The sequence below is a fragment of the Athene noctua genome, chromosome 3 (genome assembly GCF_965140245.1).
Source record: "Athene noctua chromosome 3, bAthNoc1.hap1.1, whole genome shotgun sequence".
Classification (NCBI taxonomy): domain Eukaryota; kingdom Metazoa; phylum Chordata; class Aves; order Strigiformes; family Strigidae; genus Athene; species Athene noctua.
The window spans coordinates 1,024,702-1,043,804 of record NC_134039.1 but is presented as its reverse complement, the minus strand read 5'-3'; the positions used below and the strand labels follow the sequence as shown (position 1 = coordinate 1,043,804).

Genomic DNA, 19,103 nt, shown 5'->3' with positions numbered 1-19,103 from the left:
CCAACCCTTTGGTTGACTGCATGATCCTCTGTGTTCACACTACTGTGGTGAAAGGCGAGGAGTCTCTGCACTGAGTCACGAGGATGTCCCGCAGAGGGAGGGGACTGGGGCCAGAAGATAACAACTGGAGGTGCTGGCTTGACTTCAGACCTGGTCAACCTTCAGTAAATGCGGGAGGGGTGAAAAGGGGTATCATTCTGTTGGATAGTTGGTAAGGGAGCAAGCAGGCTTATCTGTTACTTTACTGTTTTTGACGTGTTACACTACACATTTTTTCTTTTTGTTTTAGTGTGGTAGGTGTTGTGCTCTCTTATACCGTGGGAGCACGTTTGATTGATGAGTAGAAACTGAAAGAGAAATAATCTAAGGGTCTGGGTAGATGTTCTCTTTTAAAAGCATCTACACCAGTGCAGGATGTTGGTGTCTGTAGCCTGCTGTTTGTCATTTCTCTTAAAGAACCACCTCCAGAGTGTTTTGTGTGGCTGCATTCTAGTTTGTCCCAGACAAGATCTGCTAGGTGAGTTGGTGCCAAAAATAGAAATGCCTTAAGCTAATTTGGCTGATCTAACTTTGAGTGGAGTAGCTTCACACAAACTGCTGCGTTGGTGATGACATCTGGTGCAGACACATTGAGCGGCCACAGACATGGAGGTGTTTTACCAGCCCAGCTAAAGCTTGAAGAGAAGAGTAAAATACTTTTCCCTGTGATTATTTGATACCAAGAAATATCAGTTACCAACCAGTATCAGCTGTCAGTGAAGGACCTGTAACAAAATCTGGGACACCTAGATATGACTAAACCATGAATGTGGAGACAAGCATGAAGACACAAACCATGAGTCATCAGTCAGGCAAATAAAGACAAACTTGTGGCTCCTTGTTGTTTCTGAGCAGTCTGGGGGCCTGACTCAGTTCTTGGGGCTGTCAGTGCAGTACTTACCCAGGCCTTGCTGCAGTGGGTGTGAGGATGTTGGGGCTTACTCAGAGGGACAGAAAAGCACTTTTTGCCCCAGCTGTTCTCCACAAGAGGCCTTTGCTTTGTGGACCTCTGCCTGCTGGGCATTTAGTGCTCATGTAAGGGAGAACTGGGACTCAGGCTGCTTTTTAAAAATACTACTGAGGTGTTAGCCAAAAATAACACTGATTTGTAACCGGTTCATTAAGACAGTGCTTTAGGGAACTGCATTGTACATAGTGGATAACACATGTCAACAGTTAAGGGACAGCTTTTTTTACTGAACAGAAAGTACATTTTAGTCCTAAACAGAATACAGTTTTCATAGTTTGCTCTTCACAGCCTCTCATGAAACCCATTCCAACCACAACCCGGACTGAACAGACCCATGTCTGCATTCTCTGATGTAAGTCTAGTGAAAGACAAGCAGAATTTAAGCTGTTGGGTTTTTTTTTTTAAAGCCAGTAACTGCAAGTGGAAAAATAAATGAATAAGTCAGACTGTGCTTACTGAATGTTACACAAAAATGTCAGTCAGAAATGTTGGCAACATACCAGCACAATTTCAGCCTTTTTTTCCTGAATCCTTGGTCTCATCTAGGTACAAAAGAATTGAGAATATAGTATCAAGGTGTATACATTATTTTTAGTATTAAAACCCTAACTGATAATGAAAATTCCTGTTCTTAAGCCAGTTGGAATTCCAAGATGTAGGAGAACTTGGACATACAAAGAAGAGATGTTTTTATGGCTTGGAAATTGTTTTCTTCTAATGGAAAGATCTGATTTTCCCCCCACTGTTGTAGGGTGAAGATGAATCTCTCATGCTTACCTGCAGGTATGCACTGAAATTGGTGAAAGGGGAATGAGTTGCAGGTAATTAGGACAAGGATGTGGGGAATTGCTTTACAGCACTTGCTAGGCCAATCTGACAGCTTTAGCAGCCCCTGTTTGTGATGAGCACTTCCATCTACCAGTGCTATAAAAAAATGATGAGTCATAATGGGTCCGTTGCATTGTATTAGCTGAAACTTGATCAAATACTGGTAATCAAACAAAGTGCAACTAATTGGGAGTGCTAGAATATTGTTCATACTAACGTTAGTATTTCTTTATTTTTTCATGTGGTTTCCAAACAAGGGGTGAGTAAAAGGAATGTACCAAAGACCTTTGCATCCTTGAGCTGCAGGTTTGTCCGATGTTAGCTGATATATAGGGGAGAAAGCTGAAATAAATGACCACGTAGGGAAGCAAAATTTCACAGGAAATTTTATGTTTTTATATCTGCCAGTTCACTCTGAGGTTTGGTGGCTGCATGGGAGTGTGCCAGTGGCCAGAAAGCAGTGAGAGGAACCAGGGAACAGCTGTGCCAAAGGCTAGTTGTCCCTCCCCCAGAGACTCCAGCTGGTGTCAGAAGACAGGCACAGCGCAGGAGGGAGTACCTGGGGTGTTCCACCTCGGGGCTGTCTCGCTGTGCTGGCTGTTGCTGCTGCAGAGTTGCACTTCTTGCTAAGCAGAGGCAGCGTGGCCGTGGACTGACTTTGCTATTGTTGCTGAGGCGCTGGCCGTTAAAAAGGGTACGGATGGAGTTCCAGTCATCGCGGGGGCTGCTGTAGGCCTGATAGGGTTCTTAATGAGTCCTGATTTCTGTGCGTCGTCAGGCATCACAGGAGGGACAGCACAGCCAGCTAGCACGCCTGCAGGGGCTGTGGCCAGGCTGCTTTTGTACGTGCTGCTACGTAGGAGAAATGCAGGTTCACAGAGAATTTAAAAGGCTCTCCTAAAAACGTGTGGATTCTGGCAGTACCTTACCGGACCTGTTTTCCATCCCAGCTCTTCCAGATATTGTGTGATAATCTGGAATACTCTTGTTTTCTCCTGAGGTTTTGTACTGACAGAACAGAAGAGCTTGTCAGGGAAGAGCATTTACCAGGTACAGCGCGCTGAAGTTCCTCAGATGCTGACTGGCTCCTTCTAGTTGGAATTGGATAAACATCAACAAATTTCATACGTTTTGGCAATACGACCTTTGAGAGGTAGCAGGGCCAGCAGTCTTCCTCCAGGATGAGATGGGGATCTGCCGCAGCTGGAAGAAGGAAGGGTGGAATTGCTGGGTGCTTACGAATGCTGCATCTGGCGCCTCGTGCCCCAAGGCTGACACATCGATCCTGTTTGTCCGTGACTGTTTACTCCTTCCATACCATCCCAAGTGAGGCGGGCATGTACCTGCACATGCATTCAGCACACAAGGAGAAAATGATGGATAAATACTAGAGATGCCCAAGATCCACTGTTTGTCTCCAAGAAAAACCTTGGCTTCATACGCATACGCGCCAGCTTTTCTACTTTGTGACTTAATCCTTTAATTTCACTTAAAAATCGAGTAATACTCAAGCAACAATAAATCATTGTTAGCAGCCAGGCCAGAAATCTAGGGAGTATAAAGACAATCTCTGCATCTTTTTTTTCTTTAGCTTCCTTCATCACCTTAGCTCCAAGAAGCATCATAATTTTCCCTTTTAGTAAGAAAGTTTCTGACATTTAGATCTGGCTGTGTTTTGTGATAGACTGGGATTATTGACAGTTATTCCCATAATCTCATTTGAAAAATAACAGTTTCAGCGATTTACTCTGACTTTTACCTGTAAAATGGTGGGTTTTGCACATCTCCAGACATCTGTTTAAGTCAGTTGGCTCAAATGGCCCGTTCCTTTGTTTGCTATGCAGATGGGGCTGCAGTAGAGGACTCACATTCCCCTCCCACAGTGGCAATTTTAATAAATTCTGCTGGCCCCACTCTGGGCTTGGGCCTCTCATCACATGCATAGGTGCAGCACCCCCAGATTGTCTGGCTTTCCAGCCAGCTGGTATTCCCAGAGGCTAGAAAATCCTGCCCTAGCAGGTGTGTCTGGAATCTGGGCTGCCAGTTCTCCATTGCTAGGTGGCTAAGCCATCATTTCTAAACTGAAAGAACTCACACCTTCGATACCTGTAATTTAACTTGACTGGGTTTTAATCCTAATAAAGACGTGAGCAGGTTATATATAATCTAATTATAAAGTCTTTTAGCTTTTTTCTTTTCAAACAAATAAGTGTGTGATGGTTTAGGTTTTTTTATTTTTAAAGCAGGAGTTCAGGTCAATGGTAATATTTTTTTATTGGGCTCTTGGGAATGTATGTGTGGGATAAATGATAATTGGTTGAGGGTGATGAGTTAAAAAATCACATTCCCTCAGAAGTTAATATCTTTCATTTGCATTACAATCCTGAAAATCCTAAGCAGTGTAGCTTAAGTGCTAGCGTGGAGTTAAAAAAAAAATCAGTCTAACATAGTGAGTGGCAAAAGTGAAAACTAGCAGAAAAGAAACTGGGATCAGTGGTCCTACTGCACATGTGGGAAGGAGAAATCCTAACTGCTGGGTGAGCAGAAGCCAGGCATCTGGACTGTCAGCTTGCAAGCCTCCCCTTGTCAAAGCGATGTTGCAGGACCGCTGTCTGCTGTGAATTGGGCGTGGGAATGCACGCAGCGCTACGGCCATCGCTGCGCTGAGGTGTGCCCAGGCGTGTTAACAACTAGCGCTGGGCTTCACGGAGCACTGCTTTAAAGGACCCGTACTTGATGGAGGGCTTTATTTTTCTGCCTTGAGTACCTGTCCCCAGCATTACTCTTTCAGTGAATCACTGGTTTGGCTGGAGGCACGCTGAGATGAAGACTCTGGAGCTTCCAAAGGCCTGCGTCCCGTGCTCCGGCACGGGGGGGTCAGTTCGAGTCTCTGCAGTGCTCTGTGGGTCTGTTAGCAGCCAGGGCAAGTCTAGTGCATGGCCCTGGGCCTGGCCCAGCTAGGTAAGGCCTTGGGGGCTGTGCTTCCTGGCCCTCAGCCCCTGCTGGTCTGGGGGACTTTGTGGAGAGCTGGTAGGGAACACGCTGCTCCTCTGAAGTTCCGGCAGAGTTCTGCCTCAACTCTGCAGCCCTTTGCTATTCAGAGGCACAAGGGAGATGGCTCCTTTTTGCCTAGAGAGCAGCTGAGTAACGAAAAATTCTGAAGTCCTGGTGGTGCTGATTATCACCATGCAGTTATTCCTTTTCCTTTCACGGAACAAGGTTGCTGCAATAGCATTTTTCTTTGCAGACAGAATTGGAAATACAGAAATAAATTATGGAGAACCAGGGTGTCTCCTGTCAGAATAAATATTTAATGAGAACAAGGGTTGTGCTCATTCAGAGTCACACAGACTGATACTGAAGTACTATCTGTATGTTAATTTTAATGTATAAAATATATGCTTGTACTTAAAAATGCAGAGTGAACAGCCTCAGGGGCAACTGTGTATTAAGTCTGTGACAGCTGTCTCTGGGTGATGGTAATGTAAAAGTTTCTTTTTTTTCCAAGCCAATTTAATTTACCCACCAATCAGTCAGAACACAGAGGAGTCTTAAAGTAGTTACTCTCCAAATCAGTTCTTGGAGGCGTGTGTGTTCTTTCACGTTGTGTCTTGACTGTGTTCACTCTAAGCAGCCTCTAAAGTACATCAGCTTTTTTTAACTCTTCCTAGCTCAGATTTAAAAAATATCTGAATAGCGGTATGCCAATTTTGTTTGTGTTGGAACAGCATACAGAATTTGTACAAACTGTGTCTGTTAGCGTGCTGGTTAACACGAATTAACTAGCGACTGTTACAAGTTACATGCAAGTTCTCTTAAGGTTAGAACAGGAGCTAAAGGCACGATCTCGGGGTTGCAGCTTATCTTTCCAAGGCCTTGGGATGCTGAGGTGGGCCTGGGGTTTGTAAGGAGTTCTGGAACAGTTACTTGTTCCTTTAGGCAACATGAGAGAAAAAATAAATCCCAGCCCCATTTTCCTTACCGCTCACAACCCCTGGATAATTGGTCTGTCTGTTGCAGTATTCAGGATGTCTTGACATCTGAACTGTCGGTCCCTTCCCTGCCAGCTCGCTTTGTTCTCTCCTCACTCTCTTCCTCCATCTCGCCAGAAGCCCGTGCCTTTCTCTTCAATAAGCCTCTGTCAGATATCTCTGAACCTTTATTTCTCTGTTTTGCGGGTTTTCAACCTGCATGAAGGTAAAATAATTTGAAACGGTTGCCCTGTTCAAACTTATGTTTGGATTCCCTATTAATTTTTCCACAGTCATTAAGGCTGCAATATCTAATGGTTGCTTTGTAAATGTCCTCAGGCTGGAGAGAGACACGTACTTGGGGCCTCTAAAGCTCGTGACTAGCTCCCTCTGCATTGATGCATTCAGTGGTTTATCCAGTCCATAACGTGGAGGTATAAATAGACTCTGAAATGATTGCATAACAGTAGAATTGCCTGCAATTTTAGAATAGAGGATGCTGGCAGCCTCCCAGTATGGCCACTAATGCGTTTGATGAACTTGGGTGATGTCTGTCCACCTCTCTTTCTCATTTCTAAAACGTAGTAATAAAAATAGTACTGTTTTGCCTAGCTAACATTCACAGGGGAAGAGCTTTCTATAAATGCTTCCTGATTCACAGGTAAAATGATTGGGAGATAGAAACATATTTAAATTATTACTGAAGAAAAAACTCCAGTCTTTTACGTGAAAGGAGATCATTGTGTTTAAAATAAAACTAAGGGAGCAGACTATGTTAAAACAGCAGTTCCAGACTTGTTTCGCAGCAGACTGTTAAGGACAAAAGTTACCATTATTTCTGTGTCTAGGTCTCCCTTCATATGCCTCTGTTTAGATAAGAACTGTAATACAATCTGTTCTCTTTCGTTGTTTGGTTTGTGCAGGCACAGGCTTGCTGCAGGAAGTGGTATATCTAGTGAGTCAGGGAGCTGATCCAGATGAGATTGGACTAATGAATATAGATGAACAACTTCCAGTCCTAGAGTACCCTCAGCCTGGTCTGGACATCATCAAGGTACAATTTATTGCAAAGAAAGTCTTTCAACATCTGGGTATCTTTTTCCTCGGTTCCATATCTATCACTTCATATCACCCTGTGTCCTTGCCCTTTTCATCACTGGACTTGCTCAGTTTGTTGGAATGATTCAGAGTGTTATTAGGTTATTTTTAAAATTGCTTTTATTAAGCTTTATTATACTATATTTAATGCTTTAGATGTTTCTCCATGTCCTCAATATCTTGGCAGTGGGTTTTCTGAATAAAAGTTCCAGGTCTCCCTTGCTTATGTAAACAGAAGCTGCCCAAATGAGACCAATTTGCTTTGATTCCTTCCCTGAATTTGTGAAAGAGGAACTACAGATACAGAGACCTAGGGATCTGTAGACCCACTCTTCTGAATATACACATCTAAATCCTTAGAGAACAGGATCTGTGGGTCTGCAGACTCCGTAGGTGTAGTGTGAGGAGTTTGGAATATTCTGTGTGAAGCGACTTCCACACTGTTAAGAATGCCTCAGACTGGTGGCGTGGCATATAACAGTGCTCTTGTCCTTGCTGTAACTTACTGATACAGGCATGTCTTGGAATGATGAGGCAGAATCCTGGGCTCCATCCTCCGATAGCTGCAGAGCTCACTGAACCGAGCTAGCTGAGGCTGGCATGGATAAAATTAAGCTGCTTCTGGTCAGTGACAGCGCAGCATCAGCCTGCTTTAGGCTGAGAGTATTTAGGGGTCAGAGGTTGTTTTTCTCTTTCACCTGTGTGCTGCCTAGTCCAGTGAGACCTCAGTGCTGCCTTGACGCACGTGAGCGGTGGCAACAGCCAGAGGTTTGATTGGGGATTGCACCCCGTTACCTACACGGGGTGTCAGCAACTTGATCCAGTATGGATTTACACAGTTTTTAACTACTGGAAGATGATTTGTGTCATAAGACAATTCTTGCCTCAACTGATAGAAATATACACTGTTTGAAAGATGCTCACACGCTCAGATAAACCTTTGGATTGTCTGAGCCTAATTCTGAGGATAAAATAAATCACAAGAGTAAAATTTTGAAGAAGTTGGGGGTAGGGTTTTCAGAGCTTCTGATATTTTTAAAGGAATTTTAGTGGAAGCATCACTGGAAACAAGGTTAGTTTGATACTAAGAATATTCAACTACTACACTCTCTTCCTGAGAAGGTCCTACAAACAAAAGTACTTTGGAAAGAAAAGGACAAAAGAAACCTAACGAGGAACCCCAACAGATTATCCAGCCTTCTGATATTTAAGAAAGAGATGTAACTCCCTGACCTAATTTCTAGCCCCAGACTCCTGTTAAAGTAGTGAATTTGTGAATGTGACTCAGTACAGTAAAGGGCTTCAAGTATGACAGTTCAGGACAGCTCAGGATGTGCCAAAAGCTAATGCACAATCACAAGTGTTTCTGTCTGCTTTATTGTAGGAACTGACATCTCCTCGCCTCATAAAAAGCCACCTGCCGTATCGGTTCTTGCCTTCCGACCTCCATAATGGCAATTCAAAGGTAAAAGTGAAATGAAATCATGTTTGTTTAACTGTGTACTGGCAGAAGTTGTTTAAGTGCTTTGGGGAGTGGGGTGGGGAGAGAGCTTTCGGTAGGATGATCTGTTTTTTCCTCCCCTCATCCCAGGTAATATACATGGCTCGCAACCCCAAAGACCTGGTGGTGTCTTATTACCAGTTTCACCGCTCCCTAAGGACCATGAGCTACAGAGGGACCTTTCAGGAGTTCTGCAGAAGGTTTATGAATGACAAGTGTAAGGAGCTGTTCTCTCTGCACACGCTGTTACACATTTATTTTCATCTCTGCATTCCTCCTGCAAGTACAGAAATGAACTGGATAAAGGTGCATTTGTTTTGCATATACAGCAAGGAGGTTGCTCCAGATAGCACTGCGTGGCTGCAGGTTTGTCTGTCCCAGCCACGGCCATGCCTTGTAAAGAACTGCCTTGCAGCACCTGACCCCAGGGGCTCAGCAGCGTTCCACTTAGCTCAGGCAAAACTCTTCTAAAATTCGGTTTGCAAGGTACCAGGTACCTTGTGAGAAGTGGTGAATGCTCCCAGCATCGTTTTAGTTGTACCTCACTGTTAGCCACTTTTCAGGAGTCTTACTGTTCATCAAAGTTGTATTTTCCCTTGGTAATTACTTTATTTTAGCAAGATTTAGCTATCAAGTATTTGCTGATCCAAGGAGTTCGGTTTGACAATTAGGACACCAGCCTTGAAAATAACTTTATTTTTGTCTGAAACACTGATCCTTCTAACTTCTGCTGCATCTGGGATTGCTCCCCACTTCAGCAAGTCACATCCTGGGGACCTGAATCGAGTGATCAAATACAGGGAACAGCCACTAACTCTGGGAAAAAAAACCCGAACCGGTTTAAATGACTCGGCCAGCAATACACAGGCAGTTGGGCCAGGGGAAGGAATTGGACGTGGCAACACTCAAACACTTGACCCCCAGGACCCCCCTGTTCCCCCCAGACAGCCTGTGCTCAATCACAGCCCAGGAGGAAGGCCCACCAACCCCAAATCACACCAAGTAAATGCCTCAGACTGTGTGTTCTTGAGGCAGGGATCCTGTAGAAAAATGTGACGGTGAATTCAAGACCACGTACTTTTAATTTCATCCAAAAACTCAAGGTTTGTCCCTTGCAAGATACCAGTTAAGACACACAAATCTGGTTTGGTGAGACTGATCCGGAGTGCATCAGTAAGTTGAAGCAAACCCCTGTGGGAAGGCAGTTGCAGGCTGCTGTCTGAAACTGCTTTAGCACAACTCCTCAGCTGCTCACCCTGTAACTCCTGGGAGTGGGGGCTGTTTCCTGACCCCCCGCCCACTGTGTTCCCACTCGGGCTGCGCTGCCTTAGGTAACTCCTTTGTGCTAGCTCAGTAAACATAGAGGGGAGACAAGCCCTGTCTTCTCACTGACTGGCTGCCACTGGGCTTTTTGCCAATGGGTTACCACACTTTCTAGCTAAGAAGGAAAAATTTTTTTATACTGCCTGCTATTTCTTTACAAAAATCTTCTCTGTGATACCTTAATGTAATGTTAAGAATTCTCCAGGGACCCTGTGCTCTGAGAGCAGGATCTCCTCTAGATCCAGTGCAGCAAACTCCTTCAACCTGGAATTTGGAGGAGTTGATGCTAAACGAGCTAATAATGAAGGGAAGAAAAAGTAAAAGCCTACTAGTGGAGGTTATTTAACAGGCCTTAGAAACCTTTGCTGCTTTCTCCTGCCGTTCTGTGCAGGGAGCGTAAATGCTCTCCTTCCATTCCAGCTCACCTTTAGCTTTTTCTTTTGCATTCCCTGAGAATGGGATGTTTGTCTGCAGCTCATGATCGGGAACTTCTAGACTGGACACAAATTAAAAACACCTTAGAAGGTCTCCTAAGATAGGAGGAAGGTTCTGTACTCTTTTTTTTATATAAGTATCCCAGGAGTTAATTATATCTTCAGCTTGTAGCAGGTAGCTGATTTATCACAACCTCCCAGAGTCAGTAAAACATCACAGCATGTTCTGTGTCCATAATTGTGCCACTGGAGTGTTTTGTAATACAGTCAATTTAGCATTTAGCTAAATGTTTACATCTCATGGAAGCAACACAGCAGCCAAAAACCTTAAGAAGTGAAAGTGCTGCTAGAGGGAGCAGCACTGAGCCCAAACAACACAATCCCACTCTTTCCCCCTCCTTACACCTGACTATCTTGAAACAAATTCAGTGCATGTTAGCTGCATTGTTTGAAGCTGGGATTATGCAAAGTACTCTGCAGAACTTGCCATGAATGCTGTAGCTAGCTTCTAGGTGAAGGAAGCTGCAGTGTGGTACATTAGTTGAAGGAATTCACACAGCTTACAGCCACCTACAAAGCTATCTGTGTGATTTTTAATTTGAGCCAATTTCTGTTCAGTTGTGTTAATACTGAGCTCCAAGAGCTCCATCATGAAATATGGTGGCATCTGCAGTTGAACATTTTATCTTTATGGTAAGTTAGTTCTTTGGAGTATTCCAAACTGGTAGAAAAAACTTTAATTCAGTTCCTTGCTGTGCATGGCAGTGGGTCAAAACCAGTCACTCTTCTCCTGGGGCTGTGAACCTCTCTAGTTAATTTTTTTTTTCTCCCTTTTTTTACTTTTTGAAAAGGGTTTAATAAGAAAAATGTTAATTTTCCTCATGCCAATCATAATGTCTTTGCAGTAGGATATGGTTCGTGGTTTGAACATGTGCAGGAGTTTTGGGAACATCACATGGATGCCAACGTACTTTTCCTTAAGTATGAAGATATGCACAAGGTAGGTTAGATGTACCAAAAAGGTATTTTAATTACACATAGCACTTAGTGTTTAAAATACGTAAAGTACAAAATTGGCTGCTTATGCCCATATTTGGGCTTCCTAATGTCTGACACCATTTTTAAAGCACTGGCATTCAGTAGCTTCTGTGGACTTTCAGCAGTTTCATAAACCTGGTCATTTACTCAGGAATCTGCCTGCATCCAGAGGCACTCAACTACCCGCAGGGAAGGCAGAGATGTGGGACTGTTCTCTGGTTGCTACACTCGGCCTTGGACATTCCTTTAACAGAAACGTCTCGCTGTGTGTGCAGTATCAGTGAGGAAAAAAGTATATCGTCAGTATTTTGTCCTATATATTTGTCGTTGCTTCTGATTATTTGCTTGTTCTTACTGTCTTCTGTGAAACAATGTTGAGAACAATTAGGGACGGCCATGTAGCATAAGGTGAACGTAATTATTGGGCCCTTACAGTATGCTGGCTGATGAATCCACTTTAGTTTTAATCAGAAATTTAGTGGAAATACTACATAGAACATTGGCCTCCATTTCCTATTGCAATAATACGTTTTTGAGAATTAATGAAAACTCTTCAAAATGTTTATTTGACTGGAAAATTAATGTAAACACAGGAAAAACCCAGCTCCTATCTCTAAAGCTACAAAATGGCAGAGTCAGGGTAGAACTCAGTAAAGCTGATAAATGATCATTTCGGCTTTACTGAGCCTTCTGATGGAGTCAGATGCTAAAAGAAGTAGTAATACAATTAGATAATTTTAAAAGTTTAGCAGAAATGGTTTCAAACCCGTGGTTTTGAATAATGATGTATTCCTAATAATGATGTCTTCCTAACTCTGCTCGCGGATGGGTGCTGGTGGCATCGCCGTATCTTTCTGCTGCCCAGTAAACATTGCTATTCTGTCCCTGCAATGCCAGCAGTCCTGCTCGTGCTCAGGGACCTGGAGCTCTGCATGTATAAACTAACAGCTGCTTATTCTCAGAGGCTGCCTCAGTCGATCCTTTCCATCTACGTGGATGCAGTCCCAGAAGCGAACCACAAGGAGGGGCTGTTCTAACGTCTGTAGCCATTTATTTTACCAAAACCAAAATAAAAGTGACCTTGACTTCCTCCACAATGCGCTGCTATTCCAAAGTGATCAGTTAAGGGTGTGGTGTTGTCTGAAGTGGGAAGCATCACGATTACTTTGCACTTCCCCATTCTAATGTTTGAAGATCTTACACGACTGTATTCTCTGCCAGCCTGTCTTACCTTAGTTCGCTGGAACATGTTTATTTGCAGCAAATTAGAAGGTGGCAAAATATTAAGACGAGGTGTTTCTACATCTTCTGCATTTGTATTTTTCACACACATCAGGATATAACTTATTTTAAAATACTTAAACTCATTTTTAAAAAGGTTTTTAAAATCTTGTAAAATAAACTATTTTTTCATCCTCTCTTACAGGACCTAGCAACAATGGTTGAGCAACTGGTGAGGTTCTTAGGAGTTTCTTACGACAAAGCACAGTTGGAATCCATGGTGGAACACTGCCATCAGCTCATCGATCAGTGCTGTAACGCAGAAGCGCTTCCTGTGGGCAGGGGTATGTTTAAAACCTGCAATAAAACTCGTACAGGGGAGGTTGCAAGAAGGGACTGACCACTTAGAGACCTCCAGGATGTGTTGAGGTGTTGGCAGAATGCTGCTGTGTAAGTGATGGGAGGTAACCGACTGTTGGTGCAGTTCGGGGGTTGGTTTGTTTGGAAATAAAGTTAGGTAGAAGTGACTGGAAAAGAAGGAAACCTCCAGGATGAGCAGGGTGTTCTCACACCATGCAAACCACCGCGTTGGTCTTTGGCTTTCTTGAACGGACAGAGCTGTTCAGGCTGGGAAGCCGGCACTGCTCCTTCTGATCTTTGGCATGTCAAAGCCCACGCACTTCCATACAGTTTATCGTGGCCTAAGCCCTTGTGTTTAAGTAGATCAGATTTTCTAGAGTAGCAGAGAATTCTGATATGAAGGTGTGAAATGACAAGGAGCCATAGTTTTCCTTAAATGAGCTTTTTCTTTTCATCGTCTACCTCAGCTGTTTAAAATATGTTTAGCTGCTTGATGTTTACTCTGGTGAGGTCTTTCTCTAGGAACTTGAAGTGCCCTTTAAACTGCTGACAATCTGTCCTTTGGTAAAGTCAAGAAATGAAGTCCTTTCTCAGTCTTCCTTCTGATAAGCATAAAAGAGTGACCCCAGTAAGTCTCCCTCAAATTATCTTCTGTCCGCTGCTTCACAGCGCTTAGCAGCTCTTTCTAAAAATGAGGGCATAACGTGGAGGATTTCTGTCAGCCTCACGAGTGCCTTGCCCAGACATAAAACCACTTTATCCACTGATCTAATCCAGTTTCAACTGGCACTTTCTCTCCCTGTCTCCCTCATTTGCCCATCCATGGCCACATGAGCGCTCTTTGCCGCAGCATCGTACCCGAAGCGTGTGGCATTTATCAGGACCGTAGAGTCTTTTCAGAGGAACTAATTTGCAGGTTCTTGTCCCTTACTCAGGGAGCACCACCCAGATACTTTGTTCTTAAGTTTCAGACCTTCTCATACTACCCCTCTCAGCCAACCTTCTTGTTATCTGCAGATTTTATCAGCTGTAATTTTTATAATTATTTTCAAATCTCCGATAAAAATACCCAGTATCATCATTCTTCCTTGACTAGTAATTTTGAGTTGGCCATTTGTTTACTGTATCATGCCTTTTGTTGACATTCTGTAGTTCTATTAAAAAGCACTAAAATCCCATGCCTCACAGAAGTCTCTTGTATAATCTCTTTGCACTCAGCTTTAATCAGTCGACTGTGACCTTACCGACACTCGCTCCGGTCCGTGCGGAGTCCCCTGGAAGCAGATTTGCTGATGTTCTGTTCTGCCTTTGTGGCTTTCTCGGCAGAGCCTTATGCCAGTTTTCCCTTACTCAGCCCAGACTATCATCAGAGTAACTGACCCAGGATAACTTGTCCTCTGTACGTTGGCACAGAGTTTCAGAATGTCGTACTTGGAAAAAAGCCGTTGCTCACACCTCCTTGCTTCTACCCGTGACTTTGCACAGGTGGTGTGGAAAGGCTCTTGGTGTGTTCTGGGGGGGCTGTATGCTCTGGTTACTACAGCAGGACGTGGAAACCAGATTCCTGTAGGAGTTCCCAGCTGAAATGGTGACCTGATACATTCCCTATAGATTCTGGCAGAGTCTCCACTGAACAGTGTGTTTTTCTGCTCCTAGTTATCTTGCTTTCAACTCCAATCTTACTCTACCCTTACTCCTTCAAACTGAAAATTCTGCATGTAATAAACTTATATCTTGCATGAAAACAACCCTCTCTTTGGCAGTAGGATTTTGCAGCACGTTGCCTAACTGATTACTGACCCACTTGTCTGCTGTGAAGACAAGACCACGAATTAACCAGTCTGGTCAGAGATCCCGAGGACCTTGGGGAGAACCTTGTGTGTTGGTGCAGGATTTTACAAACAACAGAGCCACGTTCTCCGCCGCTGACTTGCATTAACACCAAGCCCTGGCTCTGCTCCTGACCCCCACGATCTGGAGAGCCGCGGCGCTGCTGCGTGCTCTGCACAGCCCAGATCCCCCCTCCTCGTCCTCTGAAAGCCAGAAAGGTGTTTGTGGGAGAAGGGTGAGGTGGTGATAGGAGAGAGAGGAGAGGGGAGGTGCTGGTGAGACCGTCTGTGGGCAGGTGGGGCAGCTGCAGCCCGGGCGGGGGCACAGCCCCTTGTTTACACCATCCACAAATCTTCCAAAAGGAGCCTCCGTTTTGTAATAGAGCAGGAAGGGAGCTGCAGCAGTTAATGTAATATTTTGTCATTTGTTCACTGTGTGCTTTTTATTAAAAGATATCCTTGTTTTGTATTTCTTTTATTTGCTGTCTCTGGCTGTTACAGTATTTTGTTACTTCAGAATGCAGCTTCATTAACAGTGCTTTGTTCCTTCTCGTTCGTTTCTGTGACAAAGAACGGTGGCAGTAACATGACAGCTTATTGTAATTTGTCTCAAATATTTTTAATTTGTCATTAGTTACATTTACTTTATTATTTTGCTTTATTTTAGTTCTTCATTTTTTTTTCTTTTAGCACATTGATCTTTACTCTGAAGATAAGCCTGAGCTGCTGTGAAAGCAGAGCAAAGATTAGATATGTTACTTATATTTGACTCTTATCACATCATAATTTACACAGTTGCATGATTCAAATCATAAACCAGGTGGGTGACTTTTTGACAAGCTATCAATCCATACAGTAAAAAAAAAAATGTTACAAATAATCCACTGTGTATGTCCTTTATAGAACTTGTCATTTGTCCATACATGTTGTTAGGGGGATTTAGAAATAAAAGGCTTATCTTTTTTTCCCAGAGAAAGAAAATGTTTCATTGTTGTTATTGAAAGGGAAATACAGGCTTTTATGCTTCATGCTGTACTTTATGCAATTATAGTTGCCAGAGCAAAATTGAAATCAGGATCAGATGTGTACGATTGCAAGTGTTTTCGTAATGTTTTATTTGATACAGGAGCAATTTGGTGAAAACAAGAAATGGTGCGTTTTCAGTCAGTTTCAGGTTCTCTTCATCTCTGGATCCCAAAACCAAGCCAGAACACGGTCATGCTGTCAGGAGTTACAGGAAAATCCTGATTTCATAAAATGGCCCTGGCCACACATACTGCAGCATCATGTTAATATGTAATTTGTAGATGTTCCAGACAGTTTTGTCTTTGGACTCAATTACAGAGTTGCTGCATAAAAGCAATGGTAATTAAATTAAATGGGTATTCTTCTTATGCATCAAATGCATAATTAAGCTCCCTGCATGTAGTTGTGTTCTTGCTGTTATGATTAAACTCTCTGGTAGCACCGTCCCAATTCTCCTTTCATTTATTCTGGTTGAACAAGCCTAGATTTTTGTCTTTATTTATATCCAGCATAAATGAGAAGAGAATTGGGCCTCTCAGCCTGGTTACTGATGGGGCTCATTCACTGACGAGTAACCCTGGCTGACTTGGGGTTAGATCAGTTCTGGACTGCATTGAAACAGCAGTTAGGGGGGCTGCAGCCTTTGCTGTGTGGGTGCAGCAGCGTCCTCAGCTCGGTTACTGGCTCTTGGGCTCAGTGTCCCTGCTGCATCCCCCAAAAGCTTCCTATTCCTCGTGTTCACAATCAAAGTTCCCACGGCACGCACTGGGTGCATGGTACTTGTTCTCTCCTAAAGAGGTCATCTAGGCACTTGTGTTTAACAAATAATTCTCTCCATAGCGAGAAACGTCAGTTCATCAGTTGAACTGATCTTTGAACGTAAAATAAGGGAAATTAGTAATGGTATTACATCTCAATAACCAGTTTAATACTCTGCATTCCACTTACCTTTTAGACAGTTCTCTGACCAGTGTATGCTGAAGGCACGATTTCAAAACTAATTTCAAAATGTTGTTAGCTGTTGGAATTACCAAACAGCCATAGTTGGCACTGAAACCAGAAATCCACTTCTCAGGGAACACCCACCCCAAAGTCTGTTCACTTCTGACCAAGGCTGGAGCAAAACCTCCCAAAAATGAGGATTGCTCCTGTGTAAGCCTTGGCTGGCGCAGATGACAAGGTGCGTGGTACCTGTTGAAGGCTTGGCAAGGGTTGTGGCAGGGGAGCCGGGTCCAGGCAGAGCCTTGCGGGACGTTGAGCTGTCAGTGCAGGGCAGGACTTCCGTGTCTCACTGGGGGGAGCTGGTGCTCCGCGGAATTAGGCTGTAGATGTTTGGTGTCCCGTCGTGTCTGCTCTGACCTCTGTTCCTTCTCTGTGTTTCAGGACGAGTTGGGCTATGGAAAGACATCTTCACTGTTTCAATGAATGAAAAATTTGATTTAGTTTATAAACAGAAGATGGGAAAATGTGACCTCACGTTTGATTTTTATTTATAAGAAATGCATGCATATGATATCCAGATATAGCTAGAAGTGCTTTATGCATTCATTTATTACCTGCTGGACAAACTACTGTAGCTATTATGTGTAACAAGATTTAAAGAAAGAAAAACAATCTAAGTAAACCGTATCAGATACAATTATCTTTGGTCCTAAACAGCTGATTATCTTCTAGTATTTTAATCCTTTGTCCACACGCAAGAACTTCCTCGGCAGTACTAGAATATTCAGCTGTTACGGAATGTATTATATACGTATAAGGTATGTATCATATATGCAACTAGAATGTACACCTTTTCAGCCCCACATCGATTATTTAATGTGTTTTATAAAAGCTTTTCACTAGAACCTAAGTAAATGTCCGTAAACCAAATAAAAAATTATTTCAGAGGGGAAGAAGTAACAGGCCAAAACTGTATGCTAGAATGATCTCAGGGGTTAATCGTCACATTTATTTTTATAGCAGGCATATCAAGTATGAATAAATCCCATTCCAAAATAGTAACGGATCGAAGTGGGGTTCACATTCGGCTCTGCACGCCCTCATCTGTGACACCTGGCAGTCCTGCGCTGGTACTCCCAGGGCAGGCCCGGCTGTGCGGTGGAGCTGGGCTTGGCCCCGGTGCCCAGCCTGCCCCGGCCTCCCGCCGAGGGGTGGAGGTACCCCCTGCCAGAGGCCACCGAGGAGAGGCTGCTCAAGCCCCCCGCCCTAATCCGGCCCCTCCAGATGGGGTTTAAAAGCCCGGCAGCTGGTGCAGGTCCCGAGGGCATCACCCCCTGGCAGCCGTGGATCGCGGCCGTTGGGAGGGTGCGGTGCTGGGTGTCCTCGGCCCTGCTCAGGGTTTGGGCTGCCCCCGGGTGCGGGCAGACAGAGCACCGCAGCTGGAGGAGGGAGAGAGTTCAGCAGTGTGCCGGCAGGTGGGAGTATTGCACAGCTCTTCGTGCGCAGTATACGGCTGCAGGAATCCTTAGCCATGACCGGGCTGCATTATAATCAGCATTCACGTTTATTTCTCTATCTTATTTTTTTGTTTCTCTACGACAGGTAGGCAAACAGCCTGACGCAGGCTGCCATCACTAAATGATGATTTAGTCCAGAATGATTTTACTGTTCCGTTAGGTAACGACACCTAGGCTTTTTAGGTTCTCGGCTGCAGGAGGCCCATCTTTGCTAGTCACAGGCTCAGGCTCACCAAAAGCTGTGAGGAAGGACTAGCAGATTTTTAGTGTTTCAGTTCTGTTGGGAAACTTAACTGTCAGTTCAGCAACTGGCAAGTGGTGTGGCATGATGTGGCTTGACAGCACTTTTCCTTGTATATTTGTGAGTGAAAATGCTTTCAGTGAAATTTTATTTCTATTTTTATATTTTTAGTACTGTATGAATATTAAGCACTACACATTCTACTTCTGTGCTTGCTTGCTTATTGAATAAAAGATGTGTTCCATGCATTGTGGTTTGCTCATTTTCTAGACCTGCTCAGACCAGGTCATCATCGTCCAAGCCTCAGCTCCCCTCCCCTCCCCGCAGCCTCCCAACTTAAGGCAGAAGACCTGCAGAAAGGTGACATCAAGGAAAAAGACCATCTGACCCCATGAGCTGTCTCCAGCAGCGGCCCCCAAAATGTGCTGGGGTACAATGGAGAGCACAGGCCTCTGTCAGCATCTTTGTGCTGAGCAGCTCTCGGCAGGGTCCCTTCCCCTCGTGCTGGCACCGAGAGCATCCCATGGCAGTGAGTTTTTCACCCAGACACTGTAAGCAAAAGCTCCTCTGTTTAGAGACTGCCACCAGATCGTGCAGCCTGCTGCTCCTTTCTTCTGTGAGGGCAGATAATACACAGTCACTGCTCAGGCGAGGTTTTACACACCTTTATCTTGCACCTCTCAGGCAGCTCCATGCTGAGGAGTCCTACTGGTCTGTCATACAGGGGACCAAAACCCACAGGCTGCAAGCACCTGCTGGGAGTAG

The 19,103-nt window shown here is 44.1% G+C and overlaps 1 protein-coding gene across 2 annotated transcripts in view; it reads left to right on the top strand.

Annotated features, from left to right (window-relative positions):
* The window catches only part of SULT4A1 (sulfotransferase family 4A member 1), a 29,087-nt gene extending 10,503 nt beyond the window's left edge, over window positions 1-18,584 (top strand). The window contains exons 2-8 of one of the 2 annotated variants that reach the window (XR_012633359.1): window positions 6,732-6,862; window positions 8,291-8,371; window positions 8,498-8,624; window positions 11,070-11,164; window positions 12,629-12,767; window positions 15,303-15,432; window positions 17,022-18,584. Coding sequence is in view for 1 of the 2 variants with exons in the window: in XM_074901732.1 (XP_074757833.1) it covers window positions 6,732-6,862; window positions 8,291-8,371; window positions 8,498-8,624; window positions 11,070-11,164; window positions 12,629-12,767; window positions 17,022-17,134 (686 nt within the window). In the remaining variant the exon portion in view is untranslated. The remainder of the gene's footprint in view (window positions 1-6,731; window positions 6,863-8,290; window positions 8,372-8,497; window positions 8,625-11,069; window positions 11,165-12,628; window positions 12,768-15,302; window positions 15,433-17,021) is intronic. The other variant, XM_074901732.1, reaches the window with a different exon arrangement.
* The last annotated feature ends 519 nt before the right edge of the window (window positions 18,585-19,103 follow it).